This window comes from Nelumbo lutea, chromosome 3, assembly GCF_056320005.1.
Source record: "Nelumbo lutea isolate HS-2025 chromosome 3, American lotus-T2T, whole genome shotgun sequence".
NCBI lineage: Eukaryota > Viridiplantae > Streptophyta > Magnoliopsida > Proteales > Nelumbonaceae > Nelumbo > Nelumbo lutea.
Window position 1 is genome coordinate 46,810,181 of NC_142686.1, and position 22,535 is coordinate 46,832,715.

At 35.9% G+C, this 22,535-nt stretch overlaps 1 protein-coding gene across 10 annotated transcripts; it reads right to left on the reverse strand.

Moving 5' to 3' along the window:
* Positions 1-1,128: 1,128 nt before the first annotated feature.
* Positions 1,129-22,535, reverse strand: LOC148864728 (putative ubiquitin-like-specific protease 1B). Of its 10 annotated transcripts, none has more exons than XR_016110335.1 (16): positions 22,154-22,535; positions 13,992-14,054; positions 12,964-13,341; positions 12,596-12,724; positions 5,490-5,714; positions 3,425-3,525; positions 3,246-3,330; positions 3,069-3,155; positions 2,890-2,985; positions 2,685-2,816; positions 2,499-2,599; positions 2,323-2,395; positions 2,160-2,222; positions 1,902-1,987; positions 1,727-1,816; positions 1,129-1,589 (listed from the first exon to the last, which is right to left on the reverse strand). XR_016110335.1 is itself a non-coding variant. In XM_088979709.1 (15 exons), the coding sequence occupies exons 2-14, from the start codon at positions 14,025-14,027 to the stop codon at positions 1,970-1,972; spliced, it is 1,524 nt and encodes a 507-aa protein (XP_088835835.1). In that variant the 5' UTR covers positions 14,028-14,054; positions 22,154-22,535; the 3' UTR covers positions 1,129-1,816; positions 1,923-1,969. The 10 variants fall into 10 exon arrangements, 4 of the variants coding, with proteins under 4 accessions (XP_088835835.1, XP_088835834.1, XP_088835837.1 ...); XR_016110336.1 differs by having other exon boundaries at positions 1,288-1,589; positions 1,923-1,987; XR_016110333.1 differs by lacking the exon at positions 1,902-1,987.

The window sequence follows — 22,535 nt, forward strand, 5'->3', positions numbered from 1 at the left end:
GAAGTTTACAAAAAATAAATAAATGACTATTAACAATGAATTGCAGTAAAAAAGGATGGACTGATGGTTATAATTATTTTTTCCCTGAAACTTAGGCCAAAATAGACAAAAAAAAAAAACCATAAACGAACAATGTTGAATTTAATTAAGAATAATTACATTCAATTAACTTAATAAACAATAACTTATTAACAACCACTTAACTTAGGGCCCGTTTGGTTTGGTTCTTGGGATCAGGAGTCTGAAATCTGAATAGGAATAGACCATTGCATTTGCACTTATTTGGTTGTGCAGAATGGGAATAGTCATTCCCTCTCCGTTGGGAATAAAATCTCATTCCAACTGATTCCAATTTTAATTCCAACCATAAACCAAATGGACTCTAAATACATTTAGTTAACAGCAAATAATTCAAGTTAAAAACTGTCCAAATAAAAAGACCCATAGAAATTATAAAAATAAAAAAATAAAAAATAACCATAAATGAACAATAATTAATAAATTTAATTAATAATAATTATTAAATTTAATCAACTTCCATTAACTTGAGATAAAAACAAGGTTCAAGTACTATTGGGCATTTCGTATCATTATCTTTTGGGTCCCAATACACCTGTTGACAGGTGTTTAGAGACCCACTCTTTTTTAATAAAAAAAATTCCTCTATTTAACTCCCCAAAAACCAAGTTTTGAAAAAAAAACAAAAAAAAATAAGCATGTTTTCACATGTATCTAAGTACCAGTTTGCCTCTGCTGATAGCCTGATATACTGACTACATTATATAATATACAATTTCTTCCATTAATTTTTTCCCAAGGCAAATAATTTAACTTTTACATTACCCTTCTTTTCAACCCCTCATCTGGGTATAAGGCTTTGTCGTGTATGGCACGGACCGTCGGACCCTACTAGTAAAACTCGAAATGATTTTTTTAAGTGAATGTGAATTTGAATCATGAGAATACTTAAGCCAGCTAACGTGTACAGTGTGGGAACCTAGAAAACAGCCTTAAGATGTTTTTTTCTCCAAACAGCCAAAGTTTTTCGCTGTTATTTAACCACATGGTCCACATCTTACTCCCAACAGTCAATTATGTATTATGTTTAAACTACCGAAAGATTAGCTCTGGAAACTAAAAACAAAATAACTTTAATAATTATTTGCCATTAGGCTGAGTTCAATGAGAAAAATCAGTAAGATAAAAATATATTGAATAGACTACATCATTACGTATCCACACTCCCTCAACATTAGCATTCGGCCACACAAGGGACAAAACGTACTGTGGCCAAATCAAAAGGGGATAATAGGTTCCTGCAATCTGCAATACAATTTTGCATAGCCACAGCGGGTTTGGCAGAGCTATTCCCAGGAAGTAGGAACGATACAAGATTTTGTGAATTACCTTCTAAACAAATGGCCGAGAGACCTAATTCCTTAGCAAATTGCAATTCATTGAAAAAAAAAAGCCCAAAGCTTCAACCTCTCCTCGGGTTAGAACAACAGAAACTAATTGCTCTCCCCATGACAAAATGAACTCCATTCTGAATGAGAAGCCATCGTCATCGACGCCGAGAGACCTAATTCCTTAGCAGATAGCAATTTATTGAAAAAAAAAAGCCCAAAGCTTCAGCCTCGCCTCATGGAACAGAAACCAATTGCCCACCCCATGACAAGAAACGACCATAAGCATCAATTATAACTAATACCAGCTCTACCCCCACCTGGAAGAGAAGCACCTATCGAAGTTGGTTTTCAAGATGCTGTTGGCTGGTTTCCTCCAAATGGAATCATTGTGATGATCTGGAGTGACCCTGTGGATGCCAATACCAAGTGAGTAAGCGATGCCAAAACTAAACAGGAATGATAATAGGTTCACGTTGCTTCTATCAAAAAAACCTCTATGTTTACAACATTTGCCTTTGGAGTTTCCCAGTTGAGACGTTTAACATTACATTAGAGAAGCTTCATCTTATAAGTATTACCTACAAAAAAAAAATACTCTTATGAAATTGTAATATACATACTAATGGAGAACAATGGGCAGTACGACAAGGGACAACCTAATCCAAAGTGAAGAATTTTTAGGCTTAAAATACAACAGTTTCTTTTTTTTTTTTTTGGAGAAAACTGATCCTTTTTAATTGCTTTAAATACCTTGTTTTCTGGGTGCAACAACAGATCAGCTATAATCCTCATGCGCAAGTATGGAATATGATCCTATACAATATATAATATACAAACCAAACAAAATGGACTTCATTAGGAAATAAGGCATTAAAAAAAGAAAGAAAGTTATAGAAACTCAATTTTCAATTACCTGCGCAAAGGACTTCATTAGTCGTCCATCCCAATACTCCATATAACATATCATGAATATACCACAATCATAACTGTTACAATAACAACCACCATTTAAACATCTGCATCTGATCTGTTATGGATACTAAAATTGTCAAAGTTAATACTAAAGACGTCAATTATTAAATCAATTACTTGGTTTTTTGAATAGGAAGTTCAGGAAGTAGCACAGGCCATTCTGTAATCCCCATGGGTCTTCCACTCAAGCTACTCATTATTTCATTACAAGCTTCTTTCTGGAAATTAAACATAATCTTTGATTAGCACATGGCAACAGGTGATGACAAGAACAATTAAAACAATATTTACTGCAATACAAACCATTCTAGACATATAATTAAGCTCTACAGTGAATCCAGACATTGGTAAACTGTTAAGAACTTCCACCCTCTTGTCTCTTAGATTTATGACATATACGAACCAGTGGGAATCAACACAAAGGGGGATGAATAACTGTTTGCAAAACATTATAGTTAGTTGTACTTCCAAATTAATTAACCCATTATGTGTGTTATCCAAGACATACCAATTCACATTGCAACAAATCATATTTAAGTATACTTGGTTCATAAAAAGCTTTCAACTCCTCAAGACTTGGGGGTTCCTCTTTTAGAATCTTTTCCTGTATTCACAATTAGGAAATTGGTAGATAAGAGATGGTAGGTCATCTTAGTGAATTAGTGTATGTATAAATTGAAATCTTACCGCAAAATATGTGGGAAAGTAATGGCGTTTTACCAAACCATTAGCAAACTGTTCATGCACTAGTACATCCACCACACAATTCACAACCTACATGAGAAACAAATCTTTGTATTTTAACTCCTTGTTATAGAGATTAATATACAATGTGAAACACCATAGTGTGTCTTGATAACTTACAGCACTAGAAACCCACTTGCCATCTCTCATGCAAAGAAGCTCCGACCTTGTTAGGTGAGACTTCCATAGAATTACCAAATTTTCACTATATAAAAGGATATTGTTATATAGAGTAATTAATGTTATATGTGAATAATAATAATAATAATAACAACAACAACAACAATGCATCTGCTTACTCAAGTGGTCCAACAGGGTTAAATAAAGCATATATAATTGCTTTTTTCTCCAACTCGGTAAAAGAAGGAAAATCTAAAGCATGTGGAAACACCACGTCTGTCTGCAAATAAGAAAAGGCATAGTTACTACAAAGTTGAGAAAGCCTTTGAAAACAAAGATTTATTTCAGGTTAAAAGAAAAAAAAAGGCACAAAGTATTAGTGCCACAAAAATGCATAATGATCTTTATATTTCATTCCCGACCATAAGTGCAACATTTTAGAGATCAAGTTGCAATATCTACATCTCAAGGTGCATCTTGTGAAAATGGTAATGGAAAACATGTTTCTGTACCACAGAGTTTTTATTAATATATTATTAGGAAGTCCATAAAGAGACAAGGATTTTAATTAGAAAAAGAAAATAAATTGATTTACATGAAAACTTTGGTATTAGTCTTGTCCATAAACTAGAATTCTGATATAGGGTTACAAGCAAGGTTTTAAAAACCGACCCGGAAACGGAACTTTTGTGGCCACCGGTTTCCAGGACAGTGGTTCAACCATCAAAAGGTCGAACGGTTTGGACACTTTGATTATTAAGACAAATATTACTACCTATTCTTAGACTTTTAGTCTTGTATGAGAAAAGAGAGGTTGGTTGTTGGCTGAGCAAATCGAAAGAAAGAAGAAAAGAAGGAAAGAAGGAAAGAAAGAAAGAAAGAAAGAAAGAAGAGAAAGGAAAAAAAAGGAAAGCAAGGGGAGAAAGGAAAGAAAAAGAAGGAAGAGGAGGAGGATTCGACGTTCACCAGCACGACAACGGCGAGGCGGGGGCAACAGAAACATCTCTCTCTGCCGTATCTGGGATCTAGCGATCTCAGATCTTAGATCGTTCCTGTCTAGTTTCTCCCCTCTCTAATCTCCTTGCAACTTTATTAAACTGCGAATCTGTCAAGGTCGACAGTTCGACCACCCGGGTCAATGGTCCTCTGACCAAGTCAACAGTTTTTTGGTCCAGGAACAGGTTAAGGGTGAAATGGAACCGGTTGCCTGGATGGTTTTTGGGCCAAACAGTCCAACCGTCCGGGTCAATGACAGTTCAAAAACACTGGTTAGAAGATTTCCGGCACCCAAGCCTAACATGTTAACTGTACCTAAGCCACAATCTCTTGAGGAAATAAAAAATAAAAGAAATGAATCATGAAAACATGTCAATTATTCTTGTAAAATATAGGATTAAGATTATTTTCAGACTTTAACCATCAGAAGATAATAAAATCAAGTTAACTTACCAAAGATAGAGTAAATCATCCTATAATGCATTATAATTTACCAAAATGATCACATACTGAATAGGGTGAACAGACTACTGCATAGACTTTTTTGGAAAACGATTGGGTATCATCTCAAAGCTACATTACCTCTAAATCTTAAAATTCTCATATTTAAGAGTGTAAATCTACCATTGTTCAATGTAATGTAATTAATAGATTTTAGAGCATCAAATCTAAAATTTATTACTAGTTGAATTTATAGATCATTCAGGGGAATTTGGTCATGCCAAATGAATGATAAATTTTATTACTATTTCTTAGATTCTTATGTTGGAGACTTGGGGTAGGGGTGAAAGTTTTGTGAAGCTGGGTTTTCATATTAGGGCTGAATTGAAGCTCAGGCTGCAAAAGATAAACCCAAACTCATTTTAAGTTGGGCATTGGTTGACTGATCGGGTAAGATACCTTAACTTGAGCAACATGCATACATGCTAACATGAATTGTGATAGCAGTTGGGCTATTTTCTTGTTATTGAGAGGTCTATAATTGGAAATTCCTCAAGCTTAACAGTTTGACATTTTGAGGCTTTCTAGCAAAAATTTGGAAAACCAACCTCATAAAAGCCTAACTCAACCTGAGCTGCGTTACCACCTACTAATGCATATATAGCTAATGTCAGTGGCTCAAATTCATTCCTAGGTTTCATACTCGATTCCTAGGGTTAGGCTTGGGTTGGCCTTAAGCATGTCAATGTCCATTCAAGTTGCATCGCTTTGTATGTAGGAGAATAACTGCCAAGATCAATTACATACCTGAAAATTGATCGCCTCTTCGGTGTGGTCCATGTTTGCTTCAGGCATTCCAAAAGATCTTTTAATTTGGTGTGACAGCAAAGTGAACCCCTGGAGCATTTCTGACTTGCATTCCTTCAATTGTGTGCTTGTTAATTGCTCCAGCTTCTTCATTTTCAGCTCAAGGGCTTCAAGATGTTGCAATGGTTGCAGTTGAGCCTCAATACTTCTTACCCTTTCGAGAATCTAATGATAAGATACTTATTAGGTCTTATATATGCTAACCATGTATAAGAAGGTACTATTTAAAAATATAATGTTTAAAGAATGAACATGATTAAAAAGCCAAGGTTTTTTGGGTATGATAAAAGCAAAGTTTGATATTGAATATATAGAGTAATCATACAATCATTATACACAGTTATCCAATCTCCATATCAATCAGTACTGTTGTTGTAAAAATACATTGGATTATAACCCCATAGATTGATAAGAGACATCAACAATAAAATAGAGACATTAATCCATGGTTATTAATTATTTTTTGGAAGATTTTGGACCCAAAGTGGCTGAACTGAATTGCTTATTACTTTATCTCTTATTGAAAAAAATAGTATGTAATGAAATATTTAGATGTATAGTTTTTTTATAAACATGCTAATATTATTAATAAGAGAAAAAGGTGTACAGTCATCCTAAGAGGAGGCACGAGATGTTACCTCCCCTTAGGAATGAGGATATAAACACACTCTTGACAGAAATACACTTATAAAGTAGACCAGAACAATTCACCCCTTGAAGCCCCTTGTTTAGACAAAGAATCAGCCATAGCATTTGCTGATCTGCTAACCCACTGGAAACTAACTGTCATGTTTCTTGTCAGCCACTTAACTTTCTTGAAAAGATCCCTGTAACCCCAGAAAACCATATCAGGATCTGACAACCAACCTACAACCACCTTAAGAGTCCCCCCCAACTATCAAGTGCTCTACACCAAGTTGGTTTGCAGCCCGTATTCCTTGAACTGTAGCCAATATCTCAGCCCTTGTAGAGTCACCAACTTCCACTGATCCAGAGTATAGGGATAAGATGTTATTTGCAATCATTATCTCTCAAAACCCCTCCTATGCCTGAGGGCCCTGGATTACCTTGACTACTCCTGTCAAAGTTCAGCTTAACCATTCCCTCTGGAGGAGGTTTCCATTCAGCTTTTACACTATTCTTTTTGGAGGTTGTGGAGGCCACCTCTGCCCAGCTTTTCCAGAGATCATCAAAGGAATAATTCATAAAAGGATCTGAAGTTTTCAACCAAAAAATTCTTCTTGTCATGATGCACTCCGATACTTCGGCTAGGCTTTTTTCCTTTTCTTGGAAAATTTGGCATTCCTCTCCTCCCAAATGGTCCACAAGATAGCTGTTCTTACGCACTTCCACATTAATTTCCCTCTCTTTGTTGGCCACTGAAAGGTAGTCGGATCAAAAAGCAAATTGGGCAAGTTCCACCTGCACCCAAACATCATGAAAACCCAATTCCAAATATGCAGCAAAAGCACAAGAACCACATCCCACCTAACCAGATGGTCCTTTTCCTCTTCAACTGGCTCCCATAAAAAATCCCTCATCAATTTTTCTATCCATTTTGCTTGCTTGTTAAGTATCCTAAAGACTGACAAAAAAATAGATTGGTAGGCTGGCAAGTGTTGCCCTGATTAAAGTTGCTCTACCCCCCAAAGAAATGTAATTCTTCCAAATTGCCAACCTTTTTTTCAAATTTTTCCACTACGGGGTTCCAAAAGCAGCTTTCCTTTGAATTAGCACCTAGGGGAAGTCCTAAATAGGTCAAAGGCCACTTAGACCAAGTACAATCTAAATAGGCAGCTATTGATTCCATCACCTCCCCAATTAGGTTTATCCCTACCACACAACTTTTCTCAAAATTGATTTTTAAATTAGAGGCACTTTCAAAAAGAATTATTAGATTTTTGCAAATTTCTCACCTTCATCAAGTCAAAACCCTCACAAAAAATTATGATGTCATATGCAAACTGAAGGTATGTTACTGGAATTCAATCTCTATCTATTCTCCATCCTCTTATTGACCCAGCCCTGTCCGCTTATGATAATAGTTTGCTAGGAAAAATTCATTGACAAGCCCATTAACTAGAATTGAGTAATAGCAAGAGGTAAGGAAACCACTGATCCCATCGCACCATCTATCCTCAAAACCACACTTTCTTAGCACCTCCAACAAGAAGCTCCAATCCACTAGATCATAGGCCTTTTCAAGATCAAATTTACAGACAAAGCCTTTATTACCCGATCTTCTCCATCTCCTCCACAAACTCATTTGCAATTAAGATTTGATCTATTATTTCTCTCCCCTGTACAAAGGCACCTTGGGCTTAACCGATAATAGAGGGAATCACCTTTTTGATCCTCTGTGATAGGACCTTGGCCATGATCTTGTAAATGCTAGTCATCAAACTAATAGGTCCAAAACCTTTTGGATGTTTAGCCTCTTTTTCTTTGGAATCAAAGCTAGGAAAGTAGCATTAACTCCATGACTTATAACAGCCTTATCCTCAAACTCTCCAAAAACCTTAAACAAGTCTTCTTTAATTATGTTCCAACAATCTTGAGAAAAACCCATGGTGAAACCATCTGGCTCTGGTACCTTGGATCTATCAATAGAGAAAATTCCTTGCCTAACCTCCTCCTCCTCAAATTTTCTTTCCAGCCAACCTTTGTCCTCTTCAAAAAGTCTCGGCAAACTCACTTCTCCCAACTCCTCTCTAATGCCAAATGGCCTCCTAAAAATTGATTTGAAATGAATCACAAAACAATTGGTTATCTCTTCTTGGAACTCAAAGACCGAAATATCTACTTCAAGTTTAGACATTAGATTTTTCCTCCTTCCATTGGCTAATTCATGGTTTCAAATGTTGCGACATTTCGCTAATGTCGCCCGACATAAGCTGGTGTCGAGGCTCACCGACATGAAAATGGATGGTAATATAAAAATTACATTATTTCGGTCGACATTTCCTATATTTTAGAAATGTCAACCAAATCGATCCAAAAAACAAAAAAAAAAAAAAAAACAGTTTTCCTATTATGTTGACGGGCATGTTGACTAACGTACAGCAATAGAATAAGGTTTCACATCGAACAGAAAAAAGAGAGAGACATTTCTGAAAAAGCAAACCGCATGCCTACAAGGCTACGATCATTCGTACACAGATACAAGCTTAAAAAATGAAGAAGAGGAAAGAAAGAAGACAACATGCTTGCAGACAAATAGAGAATCATCGCACACCCATTGAAGCTTAACAAAGGAACAAGAGAAAAGAAGGGTTTCATAGAAGAAGGGGTTTTTTGTTTACAACTTTACGTACCTAGAGGCTGGAACAAAGCTTGGTTTTGGATTTGAATCAGCAACCAATTGGAGACTTGGAGGCTGAATCGCTGGAGCAAGTGAGCAACATCCAACCAAAAATTGAGGCTTTTCATCGCAGCCATTCTCGAATCTCAGGTAAGAGTTAGCAAACCATCTTCCAGATTTTTTAGGAGGAAAAAAAAAAGAAAAAAAAAAACTTGAGGTGAAGTCGTGAAGAAGATTTTTCCATTGGAAGCCTGGAACTTGAAGCTTGAAATCTGATATTCTTTTTCATGCCTTCAAGTTTCTGGCTTTCTGCAGCTGTGAAGGACAGAAGGTTTAAGTGCATTGCAGAGCTGCAGCTAGACGAGCCTCTCAGATTTACTCCCTCTTTCCAGTGTAATCCTTAATGTTAGATTATCTCCTGTTAAGTAGCTTAAAAGTTTTACTATTATGTGTGATGGTCTATGAAATGTCCATAGACAGTCACAACAGATATATTCTGGTGTTCTACAGTAGATGAAGGTCTACCGTAATATTGTAGATCTTCAAAAAAGATAACAAATGAAATGTTAATTTAATAATACAATATATTAGTATATTATATTAATATAAATTATTCCATTAACATATGCTGTATTATATTTTGTTATATTTAAAATTTAATATAAATTATTCTATTAATAATTTATATTTAATATTTCAAAAAAAATATTTATAAAAAAAGAACTAAAAAAATAAAAAAAAGAATAAATAATTACTTTATAATATAAAACATAAAATATTTTTCAAGTAATAAAATATTAACTACTTAGTATTTTTAAAACATTTATTAAAAATCAGAAAATGTTTATTAAATTTTATATTAAATCATAATTTTTTATAATTTTAGTAATAAAAATCAGAATAAATTCATTAAGTTTTACAAGAAATAAGAATTTATTAGAATCTTAATACTAAAAAAAGGAGAATCAGTTTATTAAATTTATAATAAAACATAATGTATTATAACTTTAATATTTAAAAACAACAGAATAAATGTATTTTTATTTACTAGTGTGAAATAAATATATTAGAATTTATAATAAATCAGAATTAAAAATAAGAAAAAATCAGATAACCTTGTAAAAACATCAAAATGCATAACAAATCAGTATATAAGTTAAAACTTATTATAATAAAACAGTATATTATTTAAATACATAAACAATTTAGGTGTTAATTGTTTACTTTTGAAGTCTATAGTACAACTTCGTCATTTACTAATTTATTATTGATCCTTAGTTTCTTAGCTTTATATAATGGTTGGGAATAAGATAATAGTCTAGAAATATGTATCAATGCTTCTTTTATCATTTCACAAAATATCATTGCATATTTCCACATATTTCATAATATTTCCACAATGTCTCTAATTTTTACAATATTTCTCGATATTTCCGACATACGTCCTATATTTTGGTAAGCGACATTTTTGTCGACATCAACATTTTAAACCTTGGGCTAATTCATGAAAAAATTTAGTGTTGCCATCACCTTTCTTGATCCATTTACATCTGGATTTTTGTATCCATGAAATTTCTTCACGCTAAATGACCTCTTCTAAATCTCTCTTCAACTTCCATCTCAACTCTCTTTCCTACAAATTCATTATTCTTTGGGACTCCTTCACATCCAGTTCCTCTATTTGAACCACCAAACAAGATTTCACTTCATCTATTCTCCCAAAATGATCCTTATTCCATTCTTTTAATTTTTTATCTTAGGCTTCTCAATTTTTTATGAAACTTCACCCCACTTATTTCTACCCTCCACCATTCCTTAGGGGTGCAACTTGGGTGGGCACAACCCGAGCCCAAACAAGCCCAACTTAAAATTTTACACGTGCTGGGCTTGGATTTTTAGTCCTCGAGCCTAGGAAGTCGTGTTTTTTTTATTTTTTGGGTCAAGCCCGAGCCTAGCCCTTAGGTAGCCCGAGCCTAGCCCAACTATACACAATTATTCATACATATGTATATATATATATATGTAAAATTTGCATACATATTTACATGTACATAAATATATGTCTGCATATTTGCATAAAAATACATATATGTATACTTTTAGAGTGGGTTCGTTGACCAACCCAAGCCCGGCCCAGGCTCAAACCCAACCCAAGTGCATCAAATTACAGAGCGGGTCGGGCTCGGGTTGGGAAAATAGGGCTTGACCTCGGGCCCAGTCCGAACTCAGGCCTTAAGCCCAAATTTTAGGATCGGGCCCGGGTTGACCATAAACCCAACCCAACCTGCTCGACTTCCACCCCTACCATTCCTCAATGTTCTTCAGAAAACCAGGTGTGTCGACCACATGTTTTCAAATCTAAATGATCAAGGTCCACACCTACAAGGTTCCTGTCCTAGATCAATGAGAACATGATCCGAAGTGACTCTAGGCAGAGCTCTGGAAATCAAATCTCTCTAGTCTCCAATGACTTTCCCAACTTTCATTAAAGAGGAACCTATCTAACTTTGAGCAAGTTGGGATTTCCTAGAAATTGAACCAAGTGTATTGAGTTTGCAAGAGAGAGAGTTCCTTTAATTCATAGCTATTAATGAAATTATTGAACTTCCTTATACGGGTTTTGATAGCCTGTCAGGGTTGTTTGATTCATTGGTAAAGCGAATTACATTGAAGTCCCCCCCAAACACCAAGGACCATCCCACAATCCTTGAATCCCAAAAGTTCTTCCTATTACTTGGTCCATACACATTCGTTAGTACCCATGTGAAGCCATCATCCACCACTCTAAAACTTTAGAGACACTATGAAATTTCCTATTAATTCCTCCACTACATCTTCTCTCCAAAAAGTGACAATACCCCCCAAGGCCCCCCATGAAGGTGTAGAGACCCAACTAAAGTTCTCTAGATTTCCAAACACTTCTAGCCCATCTTCTATCAAGTTCAACTAATTTGGTCTCTTGCAACATTACAATATCCGGCCTTTCCTTTCTAAGAAGATCCTTAATTAGTCTTCTCTTCCTTGCACTGCAAAAACCCCTCATGTTCCAACTAATGATTTTCATAGGAACATGGAATTTGGAAGCTGCCTCAAGCTACAAGCCCCCATTTATGGATCTTCCTTCTCTCCCCTCTTCCACTAAATTCTAAGTCTCCCTCTATGTCAGAAATCAATCTCTCCACCTCTGTTCTTTTCTTCTTCCTTCGGCTTTTTATTAAACCAAAATCACTTGCATTCACTCTTGAAGTTTTTGAGATCTCCACATTTTCTGGGTTTTCTTCCAAAGATTCTTCGACAAGCACTCCTTGACGAGAACACAAATTTGTCCCCAAATTCTCTCTAATTCCTCCTGCAATTTTCCAAAAGCCAAATCTCCTTCCACATTTTTGCACCCTTCAACCGCATTCTGTACTACCCTTCTAGTAGATTGTGTCTCTGGGTTTCCCTCCAACAGTTCCTCTTTCTTCTAATACTCCTCAAGATAAACACATATTTGATCCAAAATATTCTCCAACTCCTGATTATCAACCCGAAATTCCATTGATCCATAAGGAGCTTACAACCTACTTAATGACTAATCCACTAAATTACAGAAATAAGCCATTCAGTTGAGCTGCCTCAGCTGTTACAAAACGGCCTTGGCATAACTCTGGTACTACTAATGTAACCTAGAGTGCATACTTTCTCAATAAGAAAATTAACTAGAAAGAGTTCAAAATATAGGAATTCAATGAAAAGCTTGTACCACATGGAATGAGGCCCCTTCAAATTTAGATTCCTTTTTGTTCCCATGCACAGTAGGGGTAGATTGGCACTGAAGTAATTCTTCAACATTGTCTTGCATTTCAAATTCTTGCTCTTTCTTCTTTCCATCCTGAATAGAAAATCATAATTAATTACAAGAATACTGTAATGTATGGGAAATTTTAAAGGACTTGATAAAACCAAGAGCAATGTATAGGATGAACTTCAAAGTTATTACTATTTTGTTCCTAGCATGATGCTTAAGCTGCTACAGTTCCCACATTGTGTAACTGCATATTGCAAATGCTTTGGACAAGATAGCATTGATAACTCTGAACTACACAAAGAAAATTCAGGCTTTATATTTACTTTTCTGCAATTCTTGGAAGAGTTATCACGACTATTCACAATCTGTATATGTTCAGATGCAGCAGGTTGTTGTTGTTGCTGTTGTTGTTGTTTCTTTAGCTTATTTTCTCCAAGATCACGCCTGAGCAGGTCTTTAACTTCAGGAGGAACATTTGGGCAGCCTTTTGCATCCTTGCTAGTATGTGCTAGATGTAACTTTATTCGATATACCCCATTAGCACGGTATCTTCTTCCACAAAAGTTACACTCAAGTAGCATTATTCCACTTTTTCTGCATTTGCTTATTTCAGTACAGTATTTCCAACTAATGTCTTCTCTCTCACGATACCTCTTTTTATACATAGAACTGGATGAAGCATCTAATTCAGTGTTTGGCATCTATTGAGAAAAAATGAAACATCAGTGAGAATTTTAATACTAATGAATAGGAAATTAATTATTAGATCAAATTAATGATTTTATCAAACTAGAAGGTACAAAGATTAGATTGTAGTTAATACAGGAAATACAGATGAGATCTGACACAATTGTGTCATAGACCTTGTGAACTGATAACAATTACTAAGATATCAGGATGTTTTATTAGGGGTGCAAATCGAACACCTGACTTGAAAATTTTACATAGGATTGAGCCTGGACCTTTGGGCCGGGCTTGCCTAGGTCCCAGGTGTAGCACTTTCAAAAGGTGTCTGCCTAGTGTGCCTTGTGCTTCAGCCCAGGTGCGCACCTTTTTTAATTAATATTGTGTTTAATAATTTTAACATTTTGGTTTTTTTAATTCTTCGGAACTTTTTTGAATTTTTTATCATTTTTGTGCCTTGCTTCAAAAAGGAGTGCACCTTGCCTTGCCTCGGGATCAAAATGGCCCTTGCAATTCTAAACTACCCCTTCAGTTGTAATCAAACATCCCTATCATACCATTATGTAATCGACATAATTCCAGTACTACTAATGTAACCTAGAGTGCATATTCCCTACAAGAAAATTGACAAAGAGTTAACAATCATTTTAGAAATTCAATGAAAAACCTGTACTACATGGCATTCCTCAGTTCTGTCTGGCATTTCAAATTGCTCTTTCTTCCTGCCATCCTGAAAAGAAAATCATAATTAATTACAAGAGTAACATGTACCGTATGCAAAAGTTAGGAATTGATAAAACCAAGAACAATAGGAAGGATATTGAACTTTAAAGTTGATTCAACTTTTGTTCCTAGCTTGAAGTTTAAGTTGATACAGTTCACACATTGTGCAACTACATATTGCAAATGCTTTGGCAAGATGTCATTGATAACTCTGGAACCACACAAAGAAATTTCAAGCTTTATATGTACTTCTCTGCTGTTTTCAGTAGAATTATCACAACTATCTGTAACCTGTATATGCTCGGAGGCAGTAGGTTGTTGTCCCTTCTTTTGAGCATTTTCTCCAAGATCACACTTCATCAGCTCTTCAACTTGAGGAGGAACATTTGGGCAAGCCCTTGCAGCCCAGCCAATTCTTGCTAAGTGTACCTTTATCTGATGTATCCCAGAACCACCATTGTATCTTCTTCCACAATAGTCACATACAAGCACACTTCCACGTCTTCCACTTTTTCCATCTTACACTATAGTACAGTGTTTCCATCCAATATCATGAGGCATCTTTTTATTTGTAGAACTGGACTAAGCAATGTAGTCCAGCATTTGGCATCCCAACTATTGAGAAACATGAAGGTAATGTCTGAGAAATTTTTTTTTTATATAAAAGGTAATGTCTGAGAATTTTTAATATTAATGAATAGGAAATTAATTAATAGATTAAATTAATGATTTTATCAAAATAGAAAGGTATAAAGATTAGAAGGTATATAATACAAGAAATACAGACGAGATCTGACACAAACACAATTGTGTCAAAGGCCTAGTGAACGGATAACAAAGTATGCAGATACAAAAAATTCTACAGGTTTTATTAGTGTTGTTGTTCAACCAAACAATGTGGGCTTGTGTCTATTTAGTCCCTTTTATGTTTTATTTCATTTATATGGGTCTGTGCTTATTATGTACTCAGTTTTCTTGCTGCTGCCCCTTTCTGCATTCTCCTGTTCTTCTTCCTCTTCTTCTTTTCTCTTAAAACCACACTTGACTGTTCCTGCCAACAGTCAAGTGGTCCTATTTTACTGTTGGGAAGCTTTGGAAAAAAAAACTAGATCTGCTTGTCGTTTACTGAAGCTCCTTTTAGGGTATTTCCTTGGAAAAGGTCCAGGGAAACCAAGAACAGGTTCTGCTATGCCCGACTAGGGCAAGATAAGCATTGACTAGCCATTGGACTACTAGAGTGGCCTGTAAAAGGCGGGTCTAGCTACTGGACTGTTAGCAGGAACAGTTCAGAAGAATTTTACAGATCACACAAGTGGGAGATTCAAGTTTCTGTACAGGTTGTTGTTTAACCAAAAGAGAGCACTGGGTTTTGGCTTGTTTCTCTTGCTTCTAGAGTTAAGTTTTCTGCGGGTTTGTGAAGAAGCACAGCTACTTGCTCCATGTTCTTCCCAAGTAGCTTAGTTTCTAATTGTTGAGATGTCCTCCAACACAAGTAAAGTGACCTTAAATGAAACTAGATCAGGTGAGGGTTTCTACGACATGGAGAACCCTAGCTTTCCCAGCCTTCAAATTACATTTACAAATGTTAAGTTGGATGAATACAACTTCAAGGAATGGTCTATTTCACCAAAACTTCACATTATGAGCAGCGAAATGCTGGGATATATCAATGGACAGGTCAAAGAACCTAGACTGGAGGAACCTACATATAGGAGTTGGTGTAGGGAAAAAGACACTTATCATGTCATGAATGCCATTTTCCATGACACCTAAGATTGCTTGGATAGTTCAGCACTATCCTACTGCACAAAAGATTTACAAAAAATTATCTAAAACATGTGGACAAAGAAAGAACAATGCAAGGGTTTATAGGTTGACTCAAGATATTGCAGCTTTGAATCAAGGGAATATATCAGTTGTAACCTATTTTGCTACTCTTGAAGGACTTCGGGAGGAGCTTGATTATCATCCAACTGTAGACTATAAAAGCTCCGAGGACAAGAAGATGTATCATAAATAGATTCAAGAGGGGAGGGTATTCAAGTGCCTTGCTGGCCTTTACTCTTCATATGATAGCATTCAGTCACAGATTTTGGGAAGAGATGAACTATCTGACCTGCAACATGTGCTTTACTTGATTAGAGATGAGGATATTAGGAGGAAGGAAATAAGGATGGATATTCCCTCACAACAAAACGAACATTTTACCCTTGTTCAGCCACTCAAAAAGGGAGGAAAAGAGGGGATAAGAAAAACCTAGTGTAATCACGATTGGGAGAAAAACACACTAGATATATATATATATATACCATAATCAAAATTTCATACATTTCATAATTTTCCTACTGACAAGCTAATAAAAAATCCTTCTAATGATGCCCACCCAACACAAGCATCCATTATCACATAGGACCAACTTGAGGTCTCAAATCAAGATATTTAATACTTGACTTCCTTTGGAAGTGAAAAAGCTTAAATCTAATAGCAGTCTATACATGACAAATTTATAATTTGGCATGTGACAGCAATTTGGGTAGATTGGGCAAGTCTTAGGGCCAACCCAAGACTAAGCCCTTGGCCTGACTAGTGGTCAAACTTGACATTACAAGCTCAATCCCAACCTAACCCACAAACCCAAAAACTTTTAGATTTCTGTCAATATAGGCTTGGGTTAAGTGGGTTTTTCAGCCCTATATATGTAGTTACTTCAACATCATAAGATATAAATTGAATTAGGCTTAAATGGTCAGAACATTGTTTATGACTGATGTGTTTTAAAATTTAAATCCCCCTAGATGTGTATATTACTACTATATTTGTAGTTCATGTCATATATTTAGCATATAACAACAATTAAATAAAAAAAAAAAAGACTTGAGTCGGGCTTTGATTGGCCTTAGGCTACTTGATGCCTTGAATATGAGGCCAGCCCAAGATTTTGTTAGGGCTAGATTTTCAGGCTCAGCTCCAGCCTGAAGCCTTAGAATTTGAAGTTGGGCCAAGATGCCCAGTAAAAAATCAGGTGTCGCCAAGTTGGGCTTTGGTCAAGCCTGTGCAAGCTATAACACATAAAAGGCAAAAAAAAATAAAATCAGAACATTAGGGGAGCAAGTCAGACCGGATTGGGTTCAGGTTAAACTCATGTTGGCCCTACTTCTCAACTTCCTTTTGAAAAATGTACTTATTCCTTAGATTCTAACGGTTCATGTTAATTCAAATCAGCAATTTAGCATTATTATGTATAAAATAACACAGTTACCATGTTTCAGAAAAAAAAATGCCTTTAAACTAAAAATTCTTGACATATAATATATAGGAATACATGTATAGATTGATAAATAAATAGATAAATATGCACAGACATAAATACTCACAATAAAAAATAATAATTAAATATATAGATATATAAATTTATGGATGCATAGGTGGTGTAGATTGGAGGAACTGGTAGATTGGGGCTTTTCACTGGAAGTAGAGAAGTTGGAGGAACTGGAAAGAAATTTTGAGATCCAAGAAATCAAATATGTTGTTTTCTCAATGGAAAGATCTAAATCCCCAGGTCCAAATGGTTTTACGGTTGCCTTTTACCAAGATTGTTGGGAAATCATATGTGGGGACTTAATGGAGGTGTTTCTAGAATTCTTTGAGAGGGGTAGGATTAACTTGGGTGCCAATGCTATTTTTATAGCTTTGATTCCCAAAAAGATGGATGCAAGACAACCAAAGGCTTTTAGACCCATTAGTTTGCTTGGCAGCATGTATAAGATCATCTCTAAAGTGTTAGCCTCAAGAATTAAAAAGGTATTTCCTTATCTAATTTCTCCAAACCAAGGAGCCTTTGTGTCTGAGAGACAAATCATGGACCAAATCCTTGTTGCCGATGAGTGTGTTGAATATAGAAAGAGAAAAGGAGAGAAGAGGCTGATTTGCAAACTTGACTTGGAAAAGGCTTATGACTTGGTAGTTTTAGGCTTTTTACTGGAAGTTTTGAGAAACAGAGGTTTTAGAAAAAGGTGGTGTAGGTGGGTAAAAGGTTGTGTGTCTTCATGCCACTACTCTATCTTGATGTACGAGGTAGCCAGTGGCTTTTTCCCTACAAAGAGAGGTCTAAGACAAGGGAACCCTCTCCCTCTCCCTTCCTTTTTACCTTAATAGTGGATGTTTTGAGTGTTATGATTTCCAGAGTTGACTCCAAAAATCTTTTTAGTGGGTGGAGAGTAGGGAGGCAAGAAGTAGTTGTCACTCATTTACAATTTGCAGGTGATATAATTCTCTTTTGTAAGGGAGAGCTTGAGGGGATGGTTAATCTAAAATTATTGGTAAAAAGTTTTGAAAAGATCTCTAATTTGAGCGTGAGTTAGAATAAAAGTTGTGTGGTTGGGATTAATAGGTCAAATGAGGAGGTGTCTTCTTGGCTAGGATGTTAAGTTGTGAGTGGAGTGATTGGCCTATAAAATACTTAAGTTTACCTCTAGGAGGAAACCCAAAGTCAAAAAGCTTCTAGTACCCAATCTTGGAAAGACTCACAAAGAGACTAGCAAGGTAGAAGAGGAATTATATCTCTTTAGTAGGTAAAATCACTTTAATTAAGTTGACACTAGCAAATTTGTTGGCGTACTTCCTATCTACCTTCAAAGTGCCTGCTAAGGTTGCAAATCAGTTGAAAAAAGTAATGAGAGATTTTCTCTGGGAATCTGGGGAGTCAAAAAAGGATCACTTAGTAAAATGGGAAGTGGTCTCTAGGACAAAAGACAAAGGGGGTAAGAGATTGGAAATGTCCAATTAGGAAACACAGCACTGTTAGGTAAGTGGTTGTGGAGTTTTCCCAAGGAGCAAGAAAGTTTGTGGCGTAGAGAGATAGAAAGCATACATGGATTGGCAACTACTGGATGGGATGTTGCTCTCAACCCAAGGGCTTCTCATTCCTCTCCATGGAAAGACATTGTTAGTATCTTGCCTGCCTTTTCTCCTTTCATTAGGTATGACGCTTGTTTGGGTAATAAGGTCCTTTACTGGGAGGACATTTGGATTCGGGATCAGCCTCTAAAGGATAGGCTCCTAGCCCTCTACTCGCTGTCCTTGAACAAATTTAAAGTCATCTCTACTTTTCGTGTTTCTGGAAAGCCATGGGATCTAAGGTTCAGGAGAGGGTTAAGGGAGTCAGTAATAAGGTTGGTATATGATCTTTCCTCTTTTCTAAACTCGGTGTTTTTGGACCAATCTTGTCCTGATATTAGAATTTGGTATAAAGAGTCCTCCGGTTATTTTTCTTGCTCTTTCTTTCTTCAATGCTTTAGTGCACTCTTCCAAATTATTTTACTCTTTTCCCATAAAAGAAGTGTGGAGTGCTCCTGTAGCTCCAAAGGTGAGGGCCTTTTGTTGGGAAGTGGTTCTCCAAAAAATCAACACTTTGGATTTGCTTTAGAGAAAAAGACCAAATTGGTGTTTATCCCCTCATGTTTGTGGCCTTTGCTTGAAGAGCGATGAAACAGTAAATCATCTACTAATCTCTTGTCCTTTTGCTACTCTTATTTGGGATTGGTTTTCCTCTTTGAGTCTCTGTTTGGGTGCAAGTGGGTTCCTCCTACAAGCATGATGGATCTTTTTGAATCTAGCTTTTTCTGTCAACCAAAGAAAAGAGGAAGGGCAATATGGAGAACAACGAGGGCAGCAGTTGTTTGGGCAATGTGGGAAGAGAGAAATAACAGAATCTTTCAAGGGAAAGAAAAATCAGCACATGAAGTCATAGAAGGGATCATCATCAAGGTTATACACTAGCTGAAATCGCTGGACCTGTTCAACGACTTTTCTTTAGATGCCTTGATTAGAGGGCGGAGTAAAGTAGCATCTTCTTGCTGCCCCTCTTTAGCTATCCAAAAGGACTAAGCCCCCCCCTTTAACTATGGTTGTTAAGCTAAACTTTGATGGCAGCACTGTAGGCAATCCAGGCCCCTCTGGAATTGGGGGTGTCTTTAGAGATGGGGGGGGGGGGGGGGGGGGGGAGTCCTGGCCCTTTTTTTCCTGCCCCAATAGGCTTGGAGGACTCTCTTAGAGTAAAAGTTCTGGCACTCCTACAGGGGCTCAAATTGTCTAAACAGTTGGATTTCTAGCAGTTGGAAGTGAAAGGAGATTCAAAACTGGTAACAGGTTGGATGCAAACAAACAGCTTAGGTGCCTGGTCCCTTAGACAACTTGTAAAGGAGATTATGCAACTAACAAGGGAGCTTGAAGTCTGTTTTAAATGGACTAGGAGATCAGCCAATGCAATGGCCAATACTTTAGCAAAGTAAGGAGTTAGTAGGCAGAACTTTTTTTGGGCATGTTTGTAATTTTGATGAGGGGTTACCTTGTTTTTGAAGGTGACAGTTTGTACTAAGTTTTTTAAAGAATTAATGAAAGTTACCGTTTTCCATCAAAAAAATTTATGAATGCATACTTGTATATGCATACATGCATAAATTTTTTCATATACATGCATAAATACATATTTATATAGTATTCATACATGCAAATATGAAGTTAAGTGAGGTTCGGGTTGGGTCAGGTTGGTCAAGAACTCAAGCCCAACCAAACCCAAAGCTAAGTCAGGTTCATACTTTTCAACCCTAACCCAACCCAATCCTAGTTTTTCAGGCTTTTTTGGGCTAAGCAAGACCAAGTTGCAGCCCTAAGAATACTTCTACTCATCTAGTATCTCATTGACCTGTTCAATTGCAATTAGAGGGATTGCTAACTACAGAATATTTTATTCCATAATCAGTCGAGCATTGTTTGTACACATATGATGAAATTGAAGACAGAGAGTGTTTTGCACCCAAAGCAATGGTTAGAATTCATATATGATAAATGATACTTTATAGAGTGATGTAGGAAAAAGAACTGCAAATGTTTGTGCATAAGAAAATGAGAAAATATAGTTGAACAATGATAAAATAAACAAAGAGTTATGATGGTAGTTTACAACAACCTCAACAAAGAAAATAAAACAAAACAGAAAGCTATGGTTTAACTCTGAGTAGCTACATGTTTTTGGGAGATAGAGGGTAAGTCAGGATAGAATTTTGGAGATAAAATTAAACAAAAGGTCAATCCACAGTAGCAGTGGTATTGGCATCAAAGACAAGTCATAATATGAGTTTTTGCAATACAAATATTAATGCACACAAGCAGTCTTGACAAACAAAAAAAATAACAGCTTCTATATATAGTGTATTACAAAATTATTATTTTCCTCTAAATATACACTTCCTAGAGTGTTTGTTTCTTTTTTAATTTGCAAAAACAAATATATCTTAAAAGTTAATTTATATGCTCTTAATTTTTGTCTTGAAGGCATAGACTCTACTTAATTTTATCAGATGGAACAAAAACTATAACATTTCTGCACTAAGAATTTGTAAAATAGAAATTTTCACCCAAAACTACAAAATCAAAAATGAACCTAATGAATGAATCTAAAGAAAAGAAGAAAATCCCAACCAAAGCACAAAAAGAATAAAGCAAATGGTTTTCATGAAAATTAACATAACGCCCATACATGTGCAGGAGAAGATGAGGACTTTAAACCAATGTTCTAAAATTCTGAAGCGTGGTGTGAGTTATTGCGCAAGGAGGTGAAAGCCTCAAGCATGTAATATCTATAGTTATAGTTGAAATTTTTAATAAGAAGACATCATATTCAAATAAAAACAGATATTTTAGGAATTAGTCCTTATTTTCAACTAATTGATTTGAAGTCAGGAATGCTTTTTTCCATAAATAAAATAATCAGGGATCTTTGATTAATTGTTGATGTTATTACATCTTTGATTGTGTACGTACAAAGAAAATTGGCTCAGAATAGCAATAAGAATAGTAACACCATGAAGTAAAAGCAAGAGGAATATGGTAATAACTGATTACTAACTCTGTTAATAAGCATTTGAAGTTCAAAAATACTCTAAATCAATCTGAGTTATCAAGTTAAGAGTTGACTCTTTCACCCTTTTTTGTGAATCATCTTGTTTCGGAACTGTCTTTTGATTAGTTATTTTTATTTGTCAAAAAAATAACAAAAAAAGAGCACAGCGAAGTAAGCAATCAGCATTTAGCAGCCAGAGCGCATACCTTTAGTGGCAGGTTTTGTGGTTGAGCTTCAAGCACATAACAGCAGGCTTCGGTTTTCAGAAATGGAACAAGCTCAGTATGAAGAAGAAAAAGAATTAGAAGAGGGTCCGCTATTTCGTCTATCAAAGAACAATTCAGTACAGAGTCTACAAAGAAGAATAAAAGGAAAAAATAGAATAAAAAGAAAAAGAAGAAGAGAACTGTAAATGCTCGAGCATAAAGGTAATGGAGATAGACATCTTGAAAATAATATCGCAGGGCAGCGGTAGCAGCGTTGGGTGACTTGACCTAGGTTCACCCTTTTTTTTTTCGATAGATCAATAAAAGGGGCTACACAGAAAGGTGGGGAATTACAGATTAATTAATTAAGAAAACCCTGAAC